Source organism: Helobdella robusta, assembly GCF_000326865.2.
Source record: "Helobdella robusta unplaced genomic scaffold HELROscaffold_8, whole genome shotgun sequence".
Classification (NCBI taxonomy): Eukaryota; Metazoa; Annelida; class Clitellata; order Rhynchobdellida; family Glossiphoniidae; genus Helobdella; species Helobdella robusta.
Genome location: NW_008705459.1, coordinates 4,912,669 through 4,937,850, shown reverse-complemented (window position 1 = coordinate 4,937,850; position 25,182 = coordinate 4,912,669). Strand labels below are relative to the sequence as shown.

The window sequence follows — 25,182 nt, the reverse complement described above, 5'->3', positions numbered from 1 at the left end:
TTGTTTAAAACTGGGAGTTAGGAAGTAAATTTATTTTTGTTAAATAACATTTGGCACTGTCACCTTGCTTTGCATCTGGTGTTTGTGTCAAAACTAAACCTTGTGCTAAAACTAAACCAGCACGTAAATAACGCCTAATTCCTTTTCATTACGAAATTTTCCATTTCAATCGCACGTTGGGAACACAATTGAAAATTATACGTTTCAATTCTCCTACGTATCTTATCCTTTGTTTGGTACTTACCATGTGCTGCTCCTGGCTTCGTTATTCGTTTTAATTTTGTTGCGTTCTGCTGTATTGGTGAATGGTTATAACGCTTAGTTAGTGGAGTTGTTGTTTTTTGTTATATTGTGGAAATGGTGTGTGAAATGTGAAGAGTGAGTGATGTAAAGTGCTGTTGTTTTCGGTTCAGTTTTTACTCTACATTACATAAATAAATAATGTGAGAAGTGATGTTATCATGATGTTGTTGTTGGTTATAATGTGAGCTGTGGTGTTATATTGTGTTGTTGTTGTTAGAATGATTTCGTTGTGCTTATCCAGGTAATAAAATGACAAAAAACGTGTTTCTCCCGCCACGTCTGACTTTTTAAAAACCAGATGATACCCTAGATTTTTTGCGAATAAAACATTCAGTTCAGCTGTATTCTGTTAGTTTCTATCAACAAAGAAGTTATAATTTACGGCACGCTAAATTACATATAAATGTTTTATTAGATATTTTTAATTCTCTATTTTAAATTAATAACTGCAAAAAATTTATATTCGAACAACAAGTTATTTGAAATTCATGCATGCATTTTAAACTACTTAGTAAAAAAAATCACATTTATTAAATATAACAGTTTATGTAACCACACAACCAAGTATTTTCTATGGAAATCTGCCAATATTTTTTGTCACATCATAATTTGAAGTCATCGTATTATGTTTCGTTGTTATTATTGAAAATTTGTACAACTATTTGGAATTGGTGTGAATTATAGTTTTAAAACTTTCGAGAATATTATGATTAACAGAAAAAAAATGTTTAAATAGGATAGAGCTGTTTTTTAAATATGAAACTTGTATAAATTTTTTTTTCTTGAAGTGAAGAAGATATATTAAATAACGTAATGAATGTATGCATGTTAAGTAGAGTTGGTTGGTAACATGATGATTTTGGGATGGAGATGTGATTGACACTTGTTAGGTTGCATGTTCTGTCACATGTGTCGTGGGGTTGTGCCGCTGTGTAACCGTGTATAGTAACATATGTGTGTGTGTATGTGAATGTGTGTGTGTCTGTGTGTGTGTGTGTGATTTGTGTAGTTTGCGTCTGTTTTGTGTAGTTTCATTCAAATGATCCTTCCTATGTTGCACCTTCTTTTATTTCGGTCACGTTCTATATTTATTACTTACTTGTGTTTCTGTGAAAATGTTACTGAAAATAATTCAAAATAATTCATTAGACGTAAGACGCCACGCTGATTTTCAAGAAGTACATTCATCCACACAATCATTCATTTTAATTCAATAAACAAGCGATGGCAAAAGCTAGAAAAGAAGAAATTAGTTTGAAAGATTCTGCAAGCAAAGCAGCAGAGAAACAGTGATTAGCGAAGAATGCTAACTGAATAAATATGACATTGATGTAATGAGGCACATAAATCCTCATAACGAACCTTCCACGTGCCTTTGTATCGCCACAAAACAACGAAAATCTTTTTAATCCGCACCCACCACCGCATACAAATGCAGACGTCCACTGAATAACATTCAAACAAACATACACAAATGTATAAATACATATATATATATATATAGAAAGAAGATCATATTTTGGATGAATTCTACCGAATTGTTGGCATTAATTAATTTAAAGTTTGTCTTTTCAATTTTCCTAATTAGAATTGTCTGGACACTTTTCAAGTCATTGAAAAATGAATTATTATCCAAGTTTATCATAAAAATTTAATGACACTGTTCGTCAAAACTCATCATGCAGATAGGCCTCATTTCGATTTCTTACGCCCATGCAGCCATGTAGCAAGATTTCCATTTTGGTTAAACGCTTTGGGGTAAATTTTGGAGTTTAAAAAGATTATGCATCTTTCACACAGAAGATCCTAATTTACGATTTTGCCAACATCTTATTATAACAAGGGCATAAACTTGATAGGCACTTTTATAGTTGTGTCATATATATTCACAAGTTGTGAGCGTCATTTCGTTACGCAGTTCATAATAAAATTTCATTCTAAAAAATGATCAGCCGCTAGAACGTTTAGTTATATAATTTGAAAAAACTTTGTGTTGTGTAATGGCTGTGTTGTGATGGCATAATTTGTGAACTAATCACAGTAGTGAACTTAATTTTGTTGGTTAAACCACATTGGTTTCTTCAGTTCAGATACAAACATATAAACTTCACGTACAAACAATTTTCAGATAAACATAAAAACTTCACATACAAACATACCCCGGATAAATATACAAACTCCACAGACAAACACATTTTTTACTGAAACACACACAAATCCACTTCTCAAACAAACCCACACAAACATGTGAACAAACCGACAGATACCACAACATGAACAGGGCGTTCTTTGTACAGGCCAGGACGCCACATAAAACAACGTCTCGCCGCACTTGAGGCGTAGGAATCTGTGTGAATGTACGATGCGGTAATGTAATATATAACAGCCATCACCCATATCTCTGTATATAAATTTATAATAACCATCACATATAACTCTCTATATAAATTTATTAAATTTTAATTTATGACAACATTTAAAAAAAATTTTCTTATAAAACTAGCTTTCGACTCTGTTAGACTGACAGTTCCTTAACTATTTTTTTAGTTTTGATCGATACTCTGGGTTTCAGTTCGATGTATGTTTAAAATGTTAACACAAAACTAACATTTTCATTCCATGGAAAAAAGTGCAAATGTAATAATTATTTTTAATTTAGTCTACAGGGGGTTTTGAAAGTTAATTATCACTCAAACGAAATACCTTTTATTATTGCACATGCTCTATATTTATTATATACAATCATGAATATATATCTAAGCTTATGTATGAAAATATGCATTGTCAATAATAATATTTAAACGTTCATTTCGATAAAATGTTATCACAATGAATGAAGAGATTTGATGTTAAGTTGTAAACGAGAGTTGCAAACTATTGTAACAACCGCCTACTTAGGTACATTCACACATTTACATTTACACATTTAAAGCCCTACTTTATTATTAAACATTGAGATGGTGCACAAAGAGCACAGTAAGTTCGTACCTATAAAATTAAATTAATTTAAAAAAATTCGTTTGTTGGTCATATCTAAAAAAATAATATATCTAAACTTATCTAAACTTAAGACTTGTATGCTATATATATATATATATATATATAATAAATAGATATATATATATAATAAATGGATATATATATATATAATTTATTTGAATAAACGATCAATAAAATACATTTGGCATATAGTAGAGAACAACTATTGAATAGAAAAATGATGTATTTGAATGTTTCAAATAACTCAACCGTCCTATAAATCGCTGCCACACCACTCGTTATTCCATTGTATTTATAATATATGAACGCAAAGTTATATATACGAATATATATATATATATATATATATATATATCGTTACTCTAGACATAATTTTACAACAGAGTTTAATGTATTTTATTGCAACTTTTGAATCAAGATGAAACTGTTTTTCATTTGATAAACCTCCATTTTTGCAATAATCTAAATTTTCATTACGAAATAAACAGTCGAAATTTATTCTGAAACGTAAGCCGGCAGTCAAGTTTTAATCCGGGCCATAAATCTAACCATAAATTAGCTGGCAAGAACAATGAATTAACTTCAACTCCAATCTTTGACATTCTCCGCCTTTTAAATTTGCTAGCTATAAATTAACTTGCAAGTTACTTCAACTTGTGCTTGTTTTTGTTTGTAAGGTCATACGTTCATGAACGCACACGAGCAGAAAATTTACGCATACGTTGAGGATAACTTATAGTTTGCTTGGATTTAAAATATGTGAGCGTTATGTGTCAAATGAATTATCCATAGGTTACGTGTAGAAATGCTGGCTGCATATGTGGGTGCACGTCTGTGTTGGTTTTGTTGGATGCAAATGTTTAACGCTTGTGTAATATGATGTGGATGTTTGGTTGATCAATCAAATTTTGGTGTTGGCACTCTTATTATGTGAGTTGCTATACTCTGTGTGTATTTTGTGTGTACTTTGTGTGTACTTTGTATGTACTTCGCGTGTACGTTGTGTGTTTCAATGTTTGTATGCTGTTGTGTGGAATGTCTTCCATTTGCGATTCGTTTGATTTCAAATGATGGATGGACTTCATCTTGATGAAATTCTTGCCAAGGATCAACTTGCTAACGTTTGAATGATTGAAGTTCTCATTTGATCTGCGTCATTGCTGGTTGAACGTATCTCTCAGGCGTACACACATACGTGATTGTTGGCTCGGTATTTTTAAACGTTTCGAAGTGAGTAGGAAGTGGGCCTAATTGATTGAGTGGTGCGTATGGTGGAGTGTTACTTTCCCAAATTTACGTTCAGATTGTGGGATCAGAGAACGTAACACGAGGCATTGTTGCGTGGGAAAAAATGGGGATTTATAAATTTTAAAAGAAGTCGAATGTTCACAATGTGATGAGGATGTCAGCAGTTCCAAGGAGGAATCATTTCACAACGGAAGTTGAAAATGGTTGAAATTTGCGTCATCATCATGTCATCATCATCATCATCATGTCATCATCATCATCATCATCATGTCATCATCATCATCAGCAGCAGCAGCATCGTCATCATCATCATCGTCAGTAGTATTCTGTCATCGTCATCATCCTATCATCAACTCTATTGTGAACATCATTCCACTTCTGTTATAACACCTATCATCATCATCTCCGTAATCATAATCATCTCCGTCATCATCATCATCCTCATCCTCACTACCATCGTCACCAGTAATAATTGAAATGCAAATTTTTTGTTTTAGTGGCCGCTCGAACGTACGGCCAGCCGCCGACCACCCAGTTCACTTTCGTTACATTATCACGTGACGCAAATTCAAAACAATACAACCATCATCTGTTTACTTTTCCTGCTACTTATCAGTGTGACACACAGACAGACAGACAAACACAGACAGACGAACAGACACACAGACTTACAAACAAACACACACAACCACACACTAATATCATTTCACTGTTGTTACATCCTGCGTAACATAACCACACATACCTTAACCACCACCACCACCGCCACCAAAAAACAAGCCCACTTCCGGAACATCATCACGTGATACAAAGACACACAATAGTCACGCGTCCAAGCAATAATTTTTAAACTAATCCAATATGGAGGATGGCGAAAGATGGATGGACCGATCGAATGGTGAAAAAAATACCGGAAATGAGTTATGACGTCAGAAGGATGCGCTGATAACTGGTTATTAATATTTTGCGGGCGTTATTTTTATGAGCCGGTGGTTTGTTTGTGTTGGAGTGTTATGCTCAATTTGTTTTCAGGGCTTTTTTCTTCTCTATTTGCTGTTGATCTGTAGCGTTTGTTAATGTTGTGTTGTCTTTGGTGTTGTTGTTAATGTTTTATGTTGTTGTTATTGTTTGTGTTGTTGTTATTTTTTAATGTTGTCTGCTGTTGTTGTTGTCTGTTGCTATTGTTGACGTTTTTTGTTGTAGTTGCGTTGTTGTTTTGCTTTAGTGTTGATTTTGAAATGCTAAAGATATTGTCATTCATACTGAATTGTTGATTGTTAATGCTGTGGGAATGTTAATGAAACAGAAGATGATGGTAATGATGTTCAAATGATGATGATTTAATGGTAATGATGATGAGAATGATTAGGATATTCATCTATTAGTAGCAGTAAGTATTGTGTTAATGATGATAGTATTCAAAGAATGTATGAAAGTTCACGGCCATCATCATTTGACTGAGATGATGTTGATGTACTTTTAAATAATGACATTAGTGGCAATAACAGTTGTGATGATGTTGACGTGATGATTATGATGACGACGACGATGAAGTGACGATGATAGTGCCAACCCAATAAAAGACACTCATGAAGGCGATAATGACGATCAACTTGACGAACATGTCTTTGTGTCGCAATAAGTATCGGCAGAGGATGTATGGTGATAGAAGTGTGCGTGTGTGCGTGTGTGTGAGTGTCTGTGATTATCTGTCTGTGTGTGTGTGTGTGTGTGTGTGAGCATATGTGTTTCTAGTTTCTAATAACTTGTGTTTGTGTGTGTGCACACACATATGTTATTAGAAAACTTTTTAAAAAATTGCATGAAAATGAAATTTTTTTAATTATAAAAAACCGCAACTGAAGAAACAGAACAGCATCATCTGAGCTAAAAAAAACAACCAACACATCAACGATATCACCTTTGATGTCTGTTTTAAATTTCATAAAGTTCCTAATTCAACGAAAATGATGCCAAATAAAAGCAAAATGACTTCATTAGCTGTTATCGGCAGAGTAAAATAAATGAAACTCTACTCAAAAACACCATTCCACGCTTTTTTACATTGCAAGTTAACAGAGTTTAAGAAATAAATGCGACCTGTCAGCAGACGTATGCGAAGAATTATTTGAGTGAAATCTTTGAATTTATTTCTGTGGTCATTGAGTGATGATGTCCATCAACATTTTTTCAGAGTTATATAAGTTGATGTTTTTTTTTTATGTTGAAGATGTATAAAACTTGTATAATAACTCGATGAAATGTCTTGAACAATATGAATCTGTCGCAATGAGGTAAATATTTTTTTCTGCCAAAGGGCCAAAATGTAATTTACCACGTAGTATTATTTACAGTTGTTCTGTTGAACTCAACCTCTCAACGTTGTTTGATTGACTGACCAAATCGACAAGCGTAGAATTATTTGCATCCGATATTGAACGCGAGTGAACATCAAAAAAGTTACCAATCGATTGACAATAAACAGAAAAAATAACACACAAGAAAGAGCAGAGATATTATCAATTATAAATCATAAGTTACTATATCAACGGTTTGTAACTGAGTTTGAGAATATTGGGAAATAAAAAAATTCCTAAGTTATTGTTTTAGAATAATTTTTTTTGTAACATTCCAAAACTTGTTGAAACCTTTTCAATGAATTTCTAATGGTAGCTGCTAAGTGTTGGCTAACAAATTGAATTCTTTTTGTTGATATGTTTTTCATAATGTGTTTACAACTTTTGCTAACAAAATAACTCTTAACACAACTGCATAATAAAATAAACTTCAAAGAAGAAAAATTAAATTAAATGTTATTCATTCTGAATAGTAGGTTTTAAATGTTCAGTCAATTGTGTTATATATAAATATATTTATTTATACAAAAATATGCAACTGTATGTTTCCTACATTAAAAATTTAATTATATAAAAAAGTAAAATCATAATTTTTACGTTGATGTATAAATTATGGTAGTCGTGTATGAATTTAACTCTACTCACGCCATGAAATATGTGTGCAGGTGTGATAGCAGTGGTAGCCATCGGAGTAACATTGGGTGTGTTGTTGGGAGGTGTTCTTCTGACGCTGGCTGCCTACTGCATCAGAAGGTCAAGTAGTTTCTATTCACATTTTAGATATTTAAAAAAAAAATTTGATCGCTTGTTGTTTGCCATGATAATTTTTGAACGTGTTAAAATTAATTTTCTATTTAAATTTTGAAAAAAGCAACTTGTTTGCAATTACAGGCAAACGCGGGTAAATAAAAACAATTTGGCAATTCAATTAGAGTTGGCAACCAACAACAGTAACATTAACAGCAGCAACAACATGAACGCAGCAGCAGCAACAACGTTTCATGCTTGCGACGATCGTCAACAAACATTCCCACCGCACCTCATATACGACAAATCCTACATGAAGTGTTGTCAGCCACGCCACTACTCTTTCGAAACGAACCTCCTCCAACAGCAGCTACCTCAGCAAGCAGAGGAACAAATTTACACAGACGATCTTGAACATTTGAACGTGAAAGCTCACTTTCCATCATTTGATGCAACAAGAACTAACAAACCAAGTATTGTTTGTGAGAACTCTCAACACGCAAACATGTCTTGCCCAAATTCCAACAATTATTTCGTACCGGGTAACTGGACGGAGAACGTGCTGACTACCATTCCAACGACGACATTCAGCGACATGAAGAATGACGACGATGATAACACGACGAGGGAGTTGAGCAAGACGCAACCAAATTATTACAAGCTGTGCTCCGTGAACCTGTCGAACAAAGTGGAACTCATCAGCCACCACCAGCAACTTCAACAACTCAATCTCGATTATCAACAGAACCAGCATCAGCAGATCTTCGAATCTCTGCAGCGCCACCAAAAGCCTCCTGCAACAGCAGCAGCAGCAGCTCAACAGCCGAAAGCCATTCAATGCCAGTCATCCATGGACGTCGACGTTTTGAAGTTTTGCTAATTCACATTGAAAGGATGTTTTTGCTTTGACGATAACATCGCTGTCTCTGATTACGTTAAGCAAATTAGATTCATTTAATGCAGTAATTAATTTTTGAATCCATTTCATAGTTTCAATTTTGAACAAATTGATTGCTTAGTAACCAAACTGAATAAAGAGGTTAAGCAACATAATTTAAACATTTCATCAGCGCAACTAAAGTTTTAAAATACACGAAAGCGGTTGTCACTACAACTCACTGTAGGGGTAAGATAGAAATAAGTTTGATATAATCTATTAATAGAAGTTGGCTCTTAGGTAAACATGGTTATGCAAAATAATTTCGATTCACCAACGCCAAAGGCCTACACGCATCTATACTCTAAATACAAATATATAATTCTGTCTTGATGTTAAATATTTTTTCAATCACTTTCAACTTGAAAGTAAACTTCTTCTCCAATGAAATTTTTAGTCAGTAAAAGAAAAACTGAGAAATTTTCAAAAAACCCAACTTAGGTCACCCGGACAGGACGGGGAACATGCAAATGAAATTTCTATTATGTCCTATATAAAGGATGGGGCTTTTCATACTTTAAAAATAAATTATTATACCACTACCGGATGCCAAATTTAAAGATTGAAATTTAGTTTATTGGTTTAAAATAATTTTATTAAATGTACCTTCTTTTTGAAATTGTTTTTGATCAAAATAAAAAATTGAATTGCATCGGTGAAGTGAATGAATTTAATCAGCCTGTAACAGGAGATTGCGTTAGATTGAATCGAGCCAACCTAGCACGATGTATGTTTCATTCTTTTCATTTCAAATGACGTTGGCTTATAATTTTGTAAATAGGTATTTAGTCGGAAGCAAAATTCAGATTTCGGATTTATATTTATAAAAATATTGATTTATAAAAATATTGATTAAAGTATTTCTATTGTCTGACTTTAATTTCATTATTTCTGCATTGTTTGAAATGTGCGCCATTAATTAATTGTTAAGACGAAATGTCGTTTGTTGTTAATAACATCGAAGTCGTCAAGTTAATTTTTTTTATTTTCATTGATTTAAATAAAAAAATTCAAATGTTTTATTTTTTTTATTTTTGTAAAATAATTTTGCAATAACTTTTGATTTCTTTAGTTTATTAAATCAGAAATGATTTCAAAAATTTTAATGACCAAACTACCTGAGTTAGCTAACTCATTTGTAAATACAAAAATGCATCGTTAAATATTATAAAATAATTTTTCCTATCAACAGTGATGAAGATATATTTACAAACCTCCACCCACATAACGACTGGTGTTGTTCACGACTCCGAGCTTTTTTGAGTAAACTGCGTCATAGCAAGCTTGCTCAGATATTTTCAACCATTCCAGTAAATTTTACCTTTACTATTCATTAATTCGTTCGTTCGTTCATTTGTTCATTCGTTCATTCATTTATTCGTTCATTCGTTCGTTCGTTCGTTCGTTCATTCATTCATTTATTTATGCTGGATTCATTATTTTATATTTGAAAAAAATCGAGCAGAATAAAACTAAGGGGAAAAAAGATGAAGATGCTGAAACCTTGCGAATAAAACATACATGGAAATTTTAAACCTAGTTCTACAACTCAAACTCACGCTACATTATCCGTGTAGAATTTTGCATCACACAAATTTGAAAAATTAATTTTAACAAGATTTTGTTTCAATGTTTCTTTCAAATCTGACAACGCTAACTTGATTTCAAAAACACTGTTAAAAATACTGTTCAAATTTTAACCAATCCATATTAACAATTTTAAACGGCAAGTGATGATTAACCTGCAACAGACATCAAGGAAGGAGTAACAAACTTATTCATTGAAATTGAATTCCAAAACGTCAACCTACATTAATTATTTTATTATTTTGAACTGAAATGATCGGCGGATGCAGTGGTTAATAAATCTGACTTGATTCTGTGTGTGTGTGTGTGTGTTTAATGCGTAGATTGGCCTTACTTGCGGGCATCATTTGCTTGCAGTTAATACCTCTAAAAATGCTTAAAAGAAAAAGAGCGGGATTTGTATTAGAAGTCAGTAAAACTTGCTGGTTTAACCTGGTCAACATTGAAACAATTTATCGAAGTATCACTCTTCGTCAATCAACTTTGGAAAAGGATCCAAATTCACTTATATATATATATATATATATATATATATATATATATATATATATATATATATATATATGTTGGTAATAGACCGTAATTTTTACAATATTATAAAAATATTGTAAATATATATATATATATATATATTATATAATTCAATTTACGTCGTGAAAGTAAAAACTTGGTTGGCCATCCAGCATCACATTTGAAGATTGGATCAAGAAATTTTTCTATTGCTGGTCCAGAAGTTGCAATAGTCTACCGAGCTACTTGCGACAGACTGGTCTCTCCGTCAACAGTTTTAAAAAGCTATTAAAGACGTATCTCTTTGAACAATGACATGTTTTCTTGTTATTATCTAGCGCTAGTTAGTTAAAAATTCAAAAGCGCCATCAAAAATAAAATAACACAACATTAAACATAAGATTAACCATGTCCTCACTAAAATAAAATCAAACGTAGAAATAATTGTCTGGCTGCGGAAAACTGTACGTTTACATCAAAATTTACATCAATTCAACACAATTACAAAAAAACACTATAGAACAATTTAAAAATTAAGATATCACTGTAACGAAAACAAAAATGTTTTGAGTTTCTTTCTGAAGCCTGTCATGGTCAACCCAATGTCCCTGAGCGAAGCCGGCAGACCATTCCAGACAGTCGGTCCTAAAACAGCAAAGCTTCGGAACCAATACACAAATTTGTAGCAGGAACTACCAACCGATTCCTATCAAATGATCTTAGATAAATCCCGGTCGGACGTGGCAAATCACTGTTGATTTTATCCTGCAGTTACTTTGGAGTACTACCTCTGAGTACCTTTTATAAATTATTCTTTTACCAACAGTTAGCCAGTGCAAATCTTTTAGTGTATACATACATACATATATATATATATATATATATATATATGTATATATATATATATATATATATATATGCTGTTGTTTAAAAAATATGCTGTTGTTTAAAAATATCACACCATTGTTCATTTTTTGCAATTAATTGAATTTTCATTTTTTTTTTAATTTGTTCAATTTGCAATTGAGTTTTTAATATTTTGCCCATTGAAAATAGAACAATGCTTGCAATGCAGTGATATTTCACAGAACACATACATTCGATAATAAATATTTAACAGCGTGTAACTAGGGATCCTTCCCCTAATAAATTTAGAATCAGAGAAATCATCGTTAATGATGGCACATAAAAGTGACATATCGCACATAGTTTTTTTTCCAAATTTATTTGACAAAAAAAGTCAGGAGATCAAAAAAGTAACAAAACTACTTGCGAAGACTACCCATGACTAAAATCAAACAAAAAATTACAATAATAGACATTAGTAAAAAGGAAAAAAAAACAGAAAATACATTCATAAAATTAGTTAAATACATTTAGCAACCACGTTAAAAAACAAATACATTGCATAAAAAAAGTACTGTATCACACAAAAAATGAAGGTCATACATAAACACAGTCAATTAGCACGCCCATATGTCATCACAGCGTCTTTTGCACATAGCTTAAATCCCTTCAAAGACAGATGTGTTTGACCATCCATGGCCAAATCATTCCATAATTTTGGACCCCTTATTATCCAGCTACGTTGGTAGGTGGAAGTTTTAAATTTGTTTAACAACAATTGACCACGTTGCTGGTATTTGTCTGAACCCTATCAAAAAAATTTAACTGCTCCTAATCTTTATTAATAAGTATTTTATAAACAAATACCAGCAGAATAAAATTATGTAATTGTTCTATTCTAAGAATTTGATGGTTACGAAACACGTCATCAGTATGATCGCGAAAGTTCAAAGAAAAAATTATTCGCATAAAGCGTTTTTGCATCACTAAAACTTTATTGATCCAATATTTACTGGCGGATCCCCAAAACACATTTTCATATAACAAATGTGGATAAAAAAAGAATAATAAAGTAAGATCATTGACTTGACATTCAACCTGTCTCTCACTCTAAACAGAATCCCAACCGCACGGTACAGCCGATGGACGATCATGTCGATGTGCTCATTCCATTTCAGATCACTTTGTATAACAATTCCCAAAAATTTTACCGAATAAACCCGTGGAAGAGATATGTCCTGGATAATCAGCTACTCGGGAAACTTTAATTTTGTTCGGTTTTATCGAGGGACCAAGGATGACATAACAAGACTTGGATATGTTCACTGTCAGCCCATTGGACAAAAACCAATCATAAAACAAACTGAGCTGGCTATTCATCTCCGTGAATAAGTCCAGCAGGCTCTTACCTGACAAAAAAATACTGGTATCGTCAGCAATACGTTGAAGATCGTAATAACTGTAAATAATTCGTTAAGCATTCACATTAAACAAACAAAGAATTAACATTGTAGAGACACATTATACTACAAATACTTGAGCACTTGGCCACATACACAACGCATCAATTCGAACACCGAAGATGGTATAGAAATACCGGAAAAAAGCTTTTTTGTTCTATCATGCTTAAATGTTCTATTATGTTTAAAATAAATAAAAATTTTGGTTCTGAACTCAATAAACTTGACAATGATATATGATGGAAGGAGACCATATTTTATACAGCAATGATTGTATGAATACAGAATATATATACAGGTGTAATTTTCAACACATATATAGAATAATTTATAGAATAATTTAATTGTTTTAGGTTTTATAGTAAAATTTGCTTCAAGCCTTATATATATATGTATATATATATATATATATATATATTTTTTTTTTATTTATTTATATATTTATGCTATTCAATTTCGTAAAAGGTTGAAACACCACCTTTTTGTCTAAGCTTACTTGTGCTAATGTATTTCTCTCTCCATTCTTTGCATTGCTTTAGTTAAGTGCTACGTAATGTACTGCAATAATCGTTGCACCTCTGAGATTTTTTTAAAGGGCGCTTACAAATACACCAATAATATATATATATATATATATATATATATATATATATACATACATATATATATATATCAACGAAAGATAATAATAATTCGTATCATTAAGCTATTTAGCATGAAAGTGTTGATGTTAAATCGACTAGCCGAACACTAGCAATAAATTTGCAACATGATTTTTAATTTAATCTTTTTACTTTTATCAAGTTTTGTAGTGTTAACCCATGAAGAAGATAAGAAATATTTCTACTTTGTCAGAGCGTACAGTTATCTGGTCGTTCGAAATGAAAAAACTATGGTCTCTTTCGAGGAGAGTGGATCATTCAACAGCATCCTTAGGGTCAGTGCAACTTCCGCAAAGATCTGCATGCTGAAGTGTCAGGTGGGTCGAGAACAGACTTATTTGTAATTTATAGTCTATTTTTTAGGGTTTACATGTTGAATGGTACTTTTTCCAATTTATAAAATTTAATATTAAAAAACTTCTTCCAACTAAATTAAATTGTAGTCAGAGGATTAAAAACAATTTGTTGAAATGTTAAAATAGAAATAGTTTGAAAATTATTTTATTACCGTTAGAAAGATTCATAATTGAAGCATGTTTTACGAAAAAGTTAAACTGTAATGAAATATATTTATTTTATGATAAATGTGAAATTGTCTCTTAAATTTGTTGCATATAAAAATACTATGAATATCGGTAATATTATTCTGAAACACAAAAAGTTGTTGACTGGATTCAAGCTTCGAGGTGTCAACTTCAGACCAGCCAGCAAATCGTGCTCCTGCGTAGAAACCAACAGCATCCAATGGTACAATGTCACTGCTCTGCTCAATGAGGAATGTCAAGCTTTTTTTCCAGGTTCGACTTGATTTCTTAAAACGTATATTAGTTTGATTTATTTAGAGAATTTTGGATTTATAAAGTATGCTTGTTATCGCGGGTGCATCTTGAAAAGTTTTTGAGTAGTTCAGAATAACTTTGAAACTTGGAGATCATTTTTCAATGTGACTTTTTAAGCAAAATGTTTTTACCAAAATTTACCAAATGGTATTTAGAACAAAACGGTTAACCGTAGTTTCAACCCAAACTCAACCCTTCATTTTCCACTTCCAAGCGTTGTGTCCTGTCTTTCTGTTGCATCCTTCCAGAAACAGAAATAATAACGTTTTATTGTTTTATTCCAACTTTGTTGCTACCTGTCTGCTAGTGTTTATGTAAGGACGCAAATGCATGTTTGGTCCGGTCTGCCAAATCGGTGCTGGCAAAATGTAATAAATGTAACGAATAAAGAAAGAAAGAGAATAATTGCATAAATGGTCATAAACGAATAAAAACTAAAAGAAAACACAATTGATTATATAAAAAAATAATAAGAAAATATTTGTTCGCAATTTCTTTTAAATGTTTCAAAACTTTCTTTTTGAAACTGTTTGTTTATGCATTACTTTCATTATTACATTACAAACTCAAGTTTGTACCAACTTGAGTTAGTACAAACTTCACATTTTCCCTTTCTATCTTTCTATCTATGTTCTATTATAAATTGCTTACAACGCAGACAAAATTACTCAAAAAATTAAATTTAATGTGATATTCATCCAACAAAACAAGAGTTTTCAAAGAATGATCTTTTAATTCACTTCAGCAATACAGTTATAAATTTTGAAAATTCAGATACTAACACTTGAAGCAGCTGGCCCTTCCTTGCAGTGTGGGCGGGCAGCGACCGAATTTGAATACGAAAACGGATCCCCCTGCCATCTCTACCTGTACCTGCCACATGCTATGTGTGTGATGCGTCGTTCAGCACTGTATTCATATAAGCTTTTGTGTTTTGTTGATTCTTCGGAATTCTAAAAGAGTGTATTACCCTTTTTAAAATTAGATGGCCATTTACCAAGAAGTCAGAAAATATTTGTCAAATTGATGCTTTCGACGAAGAAAAGTTATCTACAGCATCAATCTTGAAGAAGCGTTAAAATTGTTCGGAAATTTTAAAAACTAGTTAAAAAATATAACAAAAAAAAACAAAGACAAATTGTGAACAGCACTAAAAAGATATTCAAAGTTAGATAGATCATTAAATTGGAAAAAATCATAAGCGAAAGAAAGGAAAAGTCAGATGCAATATTGTTGCAGTCATCTATTGGAAAACAATGCAAAGGAACGATAGTGAATTAACGAAGATAAAATTTATAATGATGATTTTAGAGTACATAAAATTCATAAAATCATTTTAAATTAATTTTTTTCGTAAATTAAAAAAAGTTTAAAAATCTTTCAATAGAATAAAGGTCCAAAAGAATATCCAGTTTTGATTAAAACGTGGAACTATTCTTATTTGGTTTTGGAATAATAAACTAAGATTCATAATAAAAATGAAATCGACAAATAATAAATGTTCACGTTTTTTCTTAACTAATTAAACTACACTCCTCAGTGAAAACTGGAACTTTTGAATGCCCGCCCACTTTTCACTACGTGGTCGAAGCTCACAAATGCTTCAAAATGCTCTACGATTTGAATAAATGGTCAGTGGCTAAGAGTGCCTGCAATGGATTGTTTTCATCGCATCCACTTATCATTAGAAATGATCTTGATTTTGATATCTCTGGAAAATATGCGATTTCAGTTACAAAAAGTGAGATTTTGTGTTTTTCATTTTAATGCAGATCTGTCAAGCGCAGAACTGCTTACATGTGTTTCTATAGTTATAATTAGACTTTTGTGTCACAAAGGCTGTACTATCCACACCACTCGACGTACATATACATTATGCATGCACCGCATCGTACGGATATGACGGTCTTTGAGTTTTGGACAGACAGTATCGGAACCATGCCATTGCGTGATAGCCGCGCGAGACATGCCACTTTTATCAACTGAGTTGTTTCAAGTAGATTTTCATATTGGCGTTGTGACATATTTCAGATCATTCCTACGTGTGTCCAGGAGATTTCTGGGGAAATAGATTCGTATTTTGGACCGGTGGTTATCAAAAATTCATCAACGCTACGAGGCACTTTTTTTGGCATCCGTATTCAGGTCATTGTTTTTCTTAAATAATTTTGTTTTATGTTTAATAACGTTATTAACTATTTAATTACAATTCTAATAAAATTAAGTTTTATAGTAGTTCTAGTCTGGTTAACAAATATTTATACCTCTTTGTCTAATTTTGTAGTTTACAGTATGAATAAGTGTTCTTTTAACTGCTTGAACCAGATTTTTTACTTAAAAAGTATTCAAAAATCAAGATCCAACAAAAGCAGCGGAATAACTCAGTAGCGGTTCCAAACTGCAAAGTGATGACTTTTTGCTATTTTTCGTTGGTTCAGTCAGTGGGGGGATGATTTTGATAATGGACGTCTTTTTTTCATAGATAATCTTCAATATTTTTTCTGGAGCATTTTACATTTTCTGGAAGTTATAAATTTTAGACTATGGCAGCGTTACAAAAAGATTGATTATCGAAAAGAAAAACGATTTCAATTTCTGCAGGCGTGTTTGCTTTATCAAGAGGGCAATTATTAGACCACTTCTTAAAAATTATTTCTACCATTGTTACTTTTATTTTAAAACATTTTTACTTAACTCACTTTTCTTGTTCGCGGAGTTCGCTACTTGTTAATAAATTATGCTAATGTTATTTCTAAGCAGCAAGGAAGGTTTCTAAAAAATAATTTCTTACATATAATTAACTCTATTGATGCACTGCAAAAAGTGAGTAGATTACACGCACATCGTGAAAACGAATGCTTTATTTGATTTTTTTTCTTGTTTATTCGACCAATGAGACTTGAGACTTTGGATTTAAACAAAACGCAGTAAAAAAAAGTATAACATTATGAAAGTGTTTCTGCAAAAGATTATTTACTTTAATTTATTTCATGTATTACTACATTTAAACAAATCCCTCCATTTAGGGAATGTTCCGGATGATGAACTGAACGTTACAAAGTGGTGTCCCGGTCAACCGGATTCGTACAACGGCGTAGATTTCTGCATAAAGTACGTTGACGACGTTGCAGGCAACTATGTCTGCTGGGATGATGACTACTGCTCCTTCAGGTCCTTCTGTATGCTTTGCGAAATTGATTTAAAAATTTAAACAACTGAAGTGGTCCAAACTGCAACATTGAAAAGACAACTTAAATTTTTTAGTTTGTGCTAGAAATTTGCACAAATTCTTTTCTCTTAGTCTGTCAGTAAAGCAACACTTGTTTTAAAAAGTATAAAAAGTATGGACACATTTCAAGAAACTTTTTAATTACTTATTTTTCATGTAGTTGATTTTCATAAATAAATGATTTTAGAATCATTAGAGAGTAGAAATAAATCGCATTTAAACGACAGAATTTGAAAAGTGAACCGGTACCAACAGACTGAGTAACCTCACATGAAAAATATAACTTTCTTAACGTTTAACTCTAGCGGAACTCAAAAGTAACAAATGATTAGTTCAAATAGAACATGACAGCATATCACACTGCTTCTGTTTTATGGAATTTCAAACCAAAACCTTTAAACGAAAGCAAACAAAAATAAACATGCCAAGATATGGATAATGAAATTTCTTAACAACAAACTACACTTTAATAGAAGATATGAAAATACATTTACAGTCAATATTTGGACATTTTTTCGTAGAAAATGTTTAAAAAAATAAAAGTCAATATTCGATCCAATGTCAATTATGTGAAAAGTTACTTTTCACCTGTCATTTTCATACACATGTTTTTATTGTTTTCACTTCATACACAAGTTTGTATTGTATTTCACTTCACCTCATACAAAAGATTGTATTGTTTTTCATTTCACTTCATACACAAGTTTGTATTGAATGTGAAATCACTTATCGAACCAACGTTAAGAGCGTTGGTGATGTTGTTTTGTAATATTCTTTAAAAAAAATCAGAATCTGACAGACGTTAGAAAGTTTAAGAATGGAAAATAAGATTGATGTATCAATTAGTTAATGACTAAATTAGCAAATTATAATGTGTTCATTAGACAAGAAGGACAAATTAGACAAATTTCTTTAAAAGTTTTTTAAACTTTTTTAATCAACTTCGACGATTCCATAAAGCAGATTATTCCAGAACATTCGTCGGGCTATTTCAAGGCTCTCAACAGTCGTTTTCAGATTGCTCTCATGGAGTTTAACATTTTTGAATATTTTTGATCGGCGAAGACGTCCGTGAGACAAAATCTACAAAAATTTGACTCACTTTTCAAGCAAAACATTCAGACATTTGAAAATTAATACTCCTGTGTTTTCAAAATTGAAAAATCGTGAACAAATAATTTCAGCCAACCAATGATCAGTTTTGAGTGATTAAGTTTCAATCATTTATTTATTTATTTATTTATTTATTATCAAAAAGGCCTGGGCAGAGCCCTTTGCCCCAACTAAAAACAATGACAAAATAAAAGAACGTTTTCAAAAATAAAGGATGTGAAACAATTAAAGTCGTATAAATTATTGTTCAATGTCTACACCAAACGACCAAACACGAAATTAAAATTTAAGCAATTATTTAATAATTAATCAAGCTGACACAAATTTTTTATCACCGTAAAAGTCATCTAGTTTAATTTTAAATGTCTTCATAGATGGAGCATCTACAACGTCAACGGGCAGTGCATTCCAAGGATTCACGACTCGATTAGAAAAAAAATATTTTCTGCAATCTTTCCTTGCAAGACGAGTCTGTAAACTGAGATGATGACCTCTGGTGCCATTGTCCGCACGACGATCTAACAATGGGGAAATTGAAGGATCCACATAATTATGGAGAATTTGATAAGTTAAAATTAAGTCGCCCCAGATTCGTCTATATTCCAAAGATGGCAGATCTAATTTTATCAATCTAGATTTATAATCTAAACCTTTACATGACTTTGGAATTCTGGTAGCTCTTCTTTGGACCTTTTCCAATTCACCAGATAAACCTTTTCTATATGGGCACCAGACTTGCACAGCATATTCCAAACGTGATCTGACCAAAGATTTATAGAGACAAACGAACGCATCATCCGACAGGTCCTTGAAATTTCTGAATAAAATTCCCAACATACGGTTTGATTTTTTTATCTGCGTCATAACATGCTCTTTAAAAGTAAGTTGACTATCTACGATCACGCCTAGATCATGCATACTCTTTACTCTTGGTAAGATATGAGCAACATCATTCGAATCAACAATTTCATAGTTCATTGGAAAACATTTACCAATTGACAACAAGCTACATTTACTAACGTTGACTTTAAGACTCCATTTCCGAAACCATAACATAATATTGTTTAAGGAACTTTGCAACACTGCACCATCAGGCAGTTCAGATAACGTACCATATATCTTTGCATCATCAATCATATAGTCAGTTATATTATATAGGTGCTTGTTTGTTTGTTAATCCAACGGATTATTAATTTGTTAATTTGTTACTTTATTTTTATTGATTGATCAATTTATTTATTTATTTAATTTTTATATTTATTTAATTTTATTATTTTTTTTGTTTATTTACTTTTTGTTTTTTTTAACTACAATAGGACGGCTAAAAAATTAATTTCTTGTGGTCAACTAAAATAGTTAAATAAAACAAGTAATTATGTAAATGATTATTAACAACCTAATTATCAAGTGAACCAATTTCAAACACATTTGAATCAGAATCCCAAATGAAGAAAACAAAATTTTATCAAACATTCTATTTCATCAAACTATCCAGATGATTCAAAATTTTTAGATAATTCGACCAAATTGATGATCACATCATTAACCCAAAAAAAATGGTCAAATTACTCTAATGATTACAGGACACCAATGGAAATTGGTGTCCTGTAATCATTACAACGAGTCTGTTGTAATGAATCAAAATGCACTAGACAGTTCCCCTCTCCAAAAATTGATAAAAGGTGCCGTAACGCCACTTTGTAATTAAATTCAAATAAAATGAAACAATTTTCGGCTCTATTCACAACGCAGACAGCGGTGTATAGAAAGACTATTCAGGCTACAAGTGTAGCCATCGACAGTGGTGTGACTAAGGTGTTTGCTTAAGGAGTATGGTTTGAGCAAAAAGAGTTGTTGAGATCATGGATATATATCCATGGTTGAGATGGAAGAGCATTGCCTAAAAACCACACTTTTTTAAACCAATCCATCAAAAATTCATTTGTTAAACAAATTCATTAAAATTTATATAAAACTTATTACTTTGATCTTTTAAATAAATTTCGTGATCTTGTGATAATATTTGACTTAAGAAAAGGTATGTTTAAAAAATATATTTTTGATCAAATACATATTTAACATGTCAGAACTTGTGCAATTTATTTCTATTATAACATTAATTATGAGTCATATGTGGAAAATTCAGCGTCTCTAAAAGTAAAAACAATAGCAACGGTATAAAAAAATTCTAAAAAAATTTGACGAGGTATATAAAAATGTATAAAAAATGGCAACTTAAATGGTCTAGTCATTAACTTTTGCCTAATTTTTCCTCAACAATTTGAAAAGAGCTGAACAAACAAACAAATGAGAAAATACTCCACCATTCATGTCTTACATTACACGATCGATTCATACTTTCCCAGTCAATTTCTTGGCATGGCACAGTAAAAAATTATTTTCTCTAAAAAAAATGTTTCTCTCTTCTTTTTTCATATTGCTGTTTGTGTGTAAAAAATAATTTTATGCAATTCTGAAAAAGGAATAATAAATTAATTATTTATTTTAAAACAAGAATGCCTTAAACTTTATTTGATACATTTCCACTGTACTGATTACTATTTACTCATTCGAAATATTCTCGCCGATGTCAAAAATATATAAAAAGCTATTGATAACTTTTTTTATGAATCATATAACAAAATAATTTCAAATAAAAACTGAGACACGAACTGCGCTGGGTTGAGTTGTTCTTTCCAAACTTCAGCTACGTCTCCCTCTTGTTAGAAAAATATGTATGTAATGACTCATCTATTTTTTACAAACTTCGAGTGATTTTAAAGGAAGGTCAAGACGGTGTTAGTCGATGAAAATAGTTTCAGAGCTTTAATTTGGAGGGACGAAACTTTAGGCTCTACACAGGTAACAAATTTATAATTCTATTTATTCCAATGGCGTTTTATTAAACGGTTCGCAAACATTTGCACAATGTAGCATCAAGGAAGAAAACAATTAAAGAGCAATACTGTGATTGTTTGTAAACTATTCAGTTTAATTGACAGTTTCTGAAACAATTCATAAACATAAAGTGTTAAAACAGTTCAACTCTTATGTGCAACTTCATATTTCCGCTTGACAAATGTTAGAAAACAATTACTTAATTAGTAATGATGAATGCCAACAAAAATTATTTAATCGACAAACTACAAACAATTTAAACTTTAGTTGACATTTAATAATGATTTCTCCAACAGTAATTTTTTTTAAAATAAGTGCTCTGTTTCATAATTTTTTTTTAAATCTGCTAAGGGCATATAAAGGGGTATACCTAAATGTACATCATCTTCTTTACGCGATATCTGTGGAGTGAAACATTGAAATAAATTTTCAATTTGAGAATTGATTTGTGTGTACTTTTGTAACAGGATTACTTTTGAAACTAACACGTGTATTTTATTTTAGACTCCTCTAATTTAATATTCTATTGCTAAACAGGTCGAAAATTTTCTTGTCACATAAAAAATTTAAATTAGCTACAAGACCAACAACGCGAAAAACAAATTGTTCACCCAGATTTTAACACCTCCACCATACACACGTCAACTTATAATTTACACATTTTTTTGATGTGATATCAAAATTAATTATAATTTCTGTAACCAGATTAGCAAACAAAAATATAATTAATTTCTAAATATTATAACAGAACAAAAAAGTCTTACTTTTTAAAACTAATAACTTTCACAAAATGTTTGTGCTTATTTGAATTATGATGATGAACACAAAGTACTCGCATAGTTGAAACATTTAAAAAATATATTGAAATTTATAATTTTGGGTTGCCTTTTAATATTGGCACGGGGTTATCTTCAAATTTGATTCTTTTAAGTAGTAATTTCGTTTAAACTTCTTAAAGTTCATTAAGAATTATTTAAACTTTCGTTAGACAACTCAGAATAAGTTTGAAATTATATTTGATATATTATGAACAATAAATTTTTCCTGAAATTGCTGTATGTATAATAAAACAAACATTCACTAATTTCCCTACAATGTCCATAGGCAAAATTCTTCTTCATTCTACCATAAATCGTCAAGTTTCTTATCGCATACTTATTGGCATATTTCTGCCTTATGATAACTGTTGTAGTTTGTCCAAAAACTTTGTAGTTTCTTCTGCAGCGTGGAATTAATCAGTTTGTTTATAGAAGAATTATTTTTATATAATTTATTATTAAATAGAAACATTTACAAAAGGTTTTTCAAACATATAATTTTTATTTAATTGTTTGCTTAGTCTTAATTAATTATAATTATCGTTTTATGACGTTTTTTGCTTCTACAACATTTGAATATGATAATTATATTCAAATAATTAACTAAGTATGACAAATAAACACACACACACACACACACGAAAGCACACCCGCAAACAGACACACACACAAACAAACACACACTAACACAAACACATATACGTAGATACAAATACGATTTAAAACTTTTTTCCACATTCATTCCCAAGTCAGTTGGTTCATGTCTTATGGCCATCCATCACCGATATATGTATATAAAATTCCTCGGAGTCATTCAATTGACCTAATCTTACGTGCAGACGAGCATGAAGTTAACATGCATCTAATTCTAACATCTAGTGGTCACAACATGCACACGCACAAACACACGCAAACACACACACACACACACACAACACACACACACATGCAATCTATATTTATTAATCTTATATCTATCATCTATCTTATAATATGATACCTTCCCCACAGTTCTAAATGTAAGACTTCCACCTTATATATGTCCCTCTCATATTTTCGAGTTCATTTATCATAAATTGAATGCATTCACCGAAAACTCTTAATAACGTCATGCAAGCTAAACATAAAACACGTCGCTAGTTTGACATCAATTCTCTAGCAACATAAACAATAAAATAACACACTCGCACATTTACTTACATACACATGCATATACAAACATGCAAAACAACATCCACATACTACACACGTTTATTCACATTCACACATAAACAAAATATAAACACCACATACCAACACACACACACACACATACAACACACACAACATTGGTATATCTAGCTTACGGACGTTTACATACAACTATGATGCATAAACATCACAAACCATTATATATAAACAACAACACCAAACATCAACATACACTCAACAACAACAACAATATCAGCAACAACAACATCAACATGAATACTCCCATCACCTCCATCTTAAAAACAAAACCGTAATGGTACTGATTTAGTTTTATTGATTTTATTTTTAATACAATAATTGTTGAAGGCAATAAAAAATATTTTAATTAGAGCACATTAAATTGCATAATGCATCATTTTTTCAATACTTTTTATTCTATTATTACAACTAATTTAATTATAGAATTTTAATAAATAATCAAGGTGTGAGACTAAAGGCATAGATGAGCGGTTGGAAATATTTTATTTATCACACTGACAAAAAATTCTCCATTTTAATTCGAGCCATTAAGGAAGCAATCGCCTAATGTACAGTGGCCGCCGTTGTTAGTGGTTAGTTGCTGCTAGTTGGTTGCTCGATGGTTGCTGGTTAGTTGCTCGATGGTTGCTGGTTGGTTGCTCGATGGCTGCTAGACGGTGTGAAAACTAATTACAAGCAAACATTTTTCGTCGACATTCGACTCCGATGCTCTTAGTGTCCACTCGATATAATTGCACATTCTTATAAGAATAACACGCATGCAAATGAACAAAAGAACAAAAAATACACACACACACAAACAGACAAACTAGGACATACAAACAAACAATAAAGTAACCAAACATCCAAACATAAAAACACACAAACAACCAACCAAACGAACGAACAAATGAACGAACGAAATAGGAATCAAATAAAAAAATCAAAACCATGCAAACAATGGAACATTTGTTATTCAGGCATTCACATTATAGCTTCCAATCAAATTATGAAGACCATAAAATTTTTAAATAATTTTTATATATTTTCTCTTAAATCTCTTAACATGCTTTCATTTTTTACAGATTTTTAAGTGAAAAATAAAACTGAATGAACATATTTTTTCGTATGCGTTCACTTCACATTTCTTTAACGTCTTCCACGAAATGAGCATTAGTGAATGAAAAAAATTAAACTGGAAAGATGGAAAAAATTAAAAATTTTTCGGTGGATCTTATAGTTTTTTTCTCATTTCGTTGCTGAAATATAAATTTTTTTGCTAGCAATAGTGCAAAACAAAATATTTATATCGCATATCAAATAAAAAGTTACATGTTGCTATATCTGTGTTGGTGCGAGCCGACTGAATTATAATTATTAAATTTTAATAAGTAATAAAAACACTATCAGAAGATATCA

General features: G+C 31.4%; 1 protein-coding gene across 1 annotated transcript; it reads left to right on the top strand.

Moving 5' to 3' along the window:
- Window positions 1-13,764: 13,764 nt before the first annotated feature.
- Window positions 13,765-20,449, top strand: HELRODRAFT_165816 (hypothetical protein; the record flags this gene model as incomplete). Its single annotated transcript, XM_009032308.1, has 7 exons — window positions 13,765-13,974; window positions 14,319-14,454; window positions 16,037-16,237; window positions 16,528-16,641; window positions 17,523-17,667; window positions 18,689-18,792; window positions 20,334-20,449. The coding sequence occupies 7 exons, from the start codon at window positions 13,765-13,767 to the stop codon at window positions 20,447-20,449; spliced, it is 1,026 nt and encodes a 341-aa protein (XP_009030556.1).
- Window positions 20,450-25,182: the final 4,733 nt, after the last annotated feature.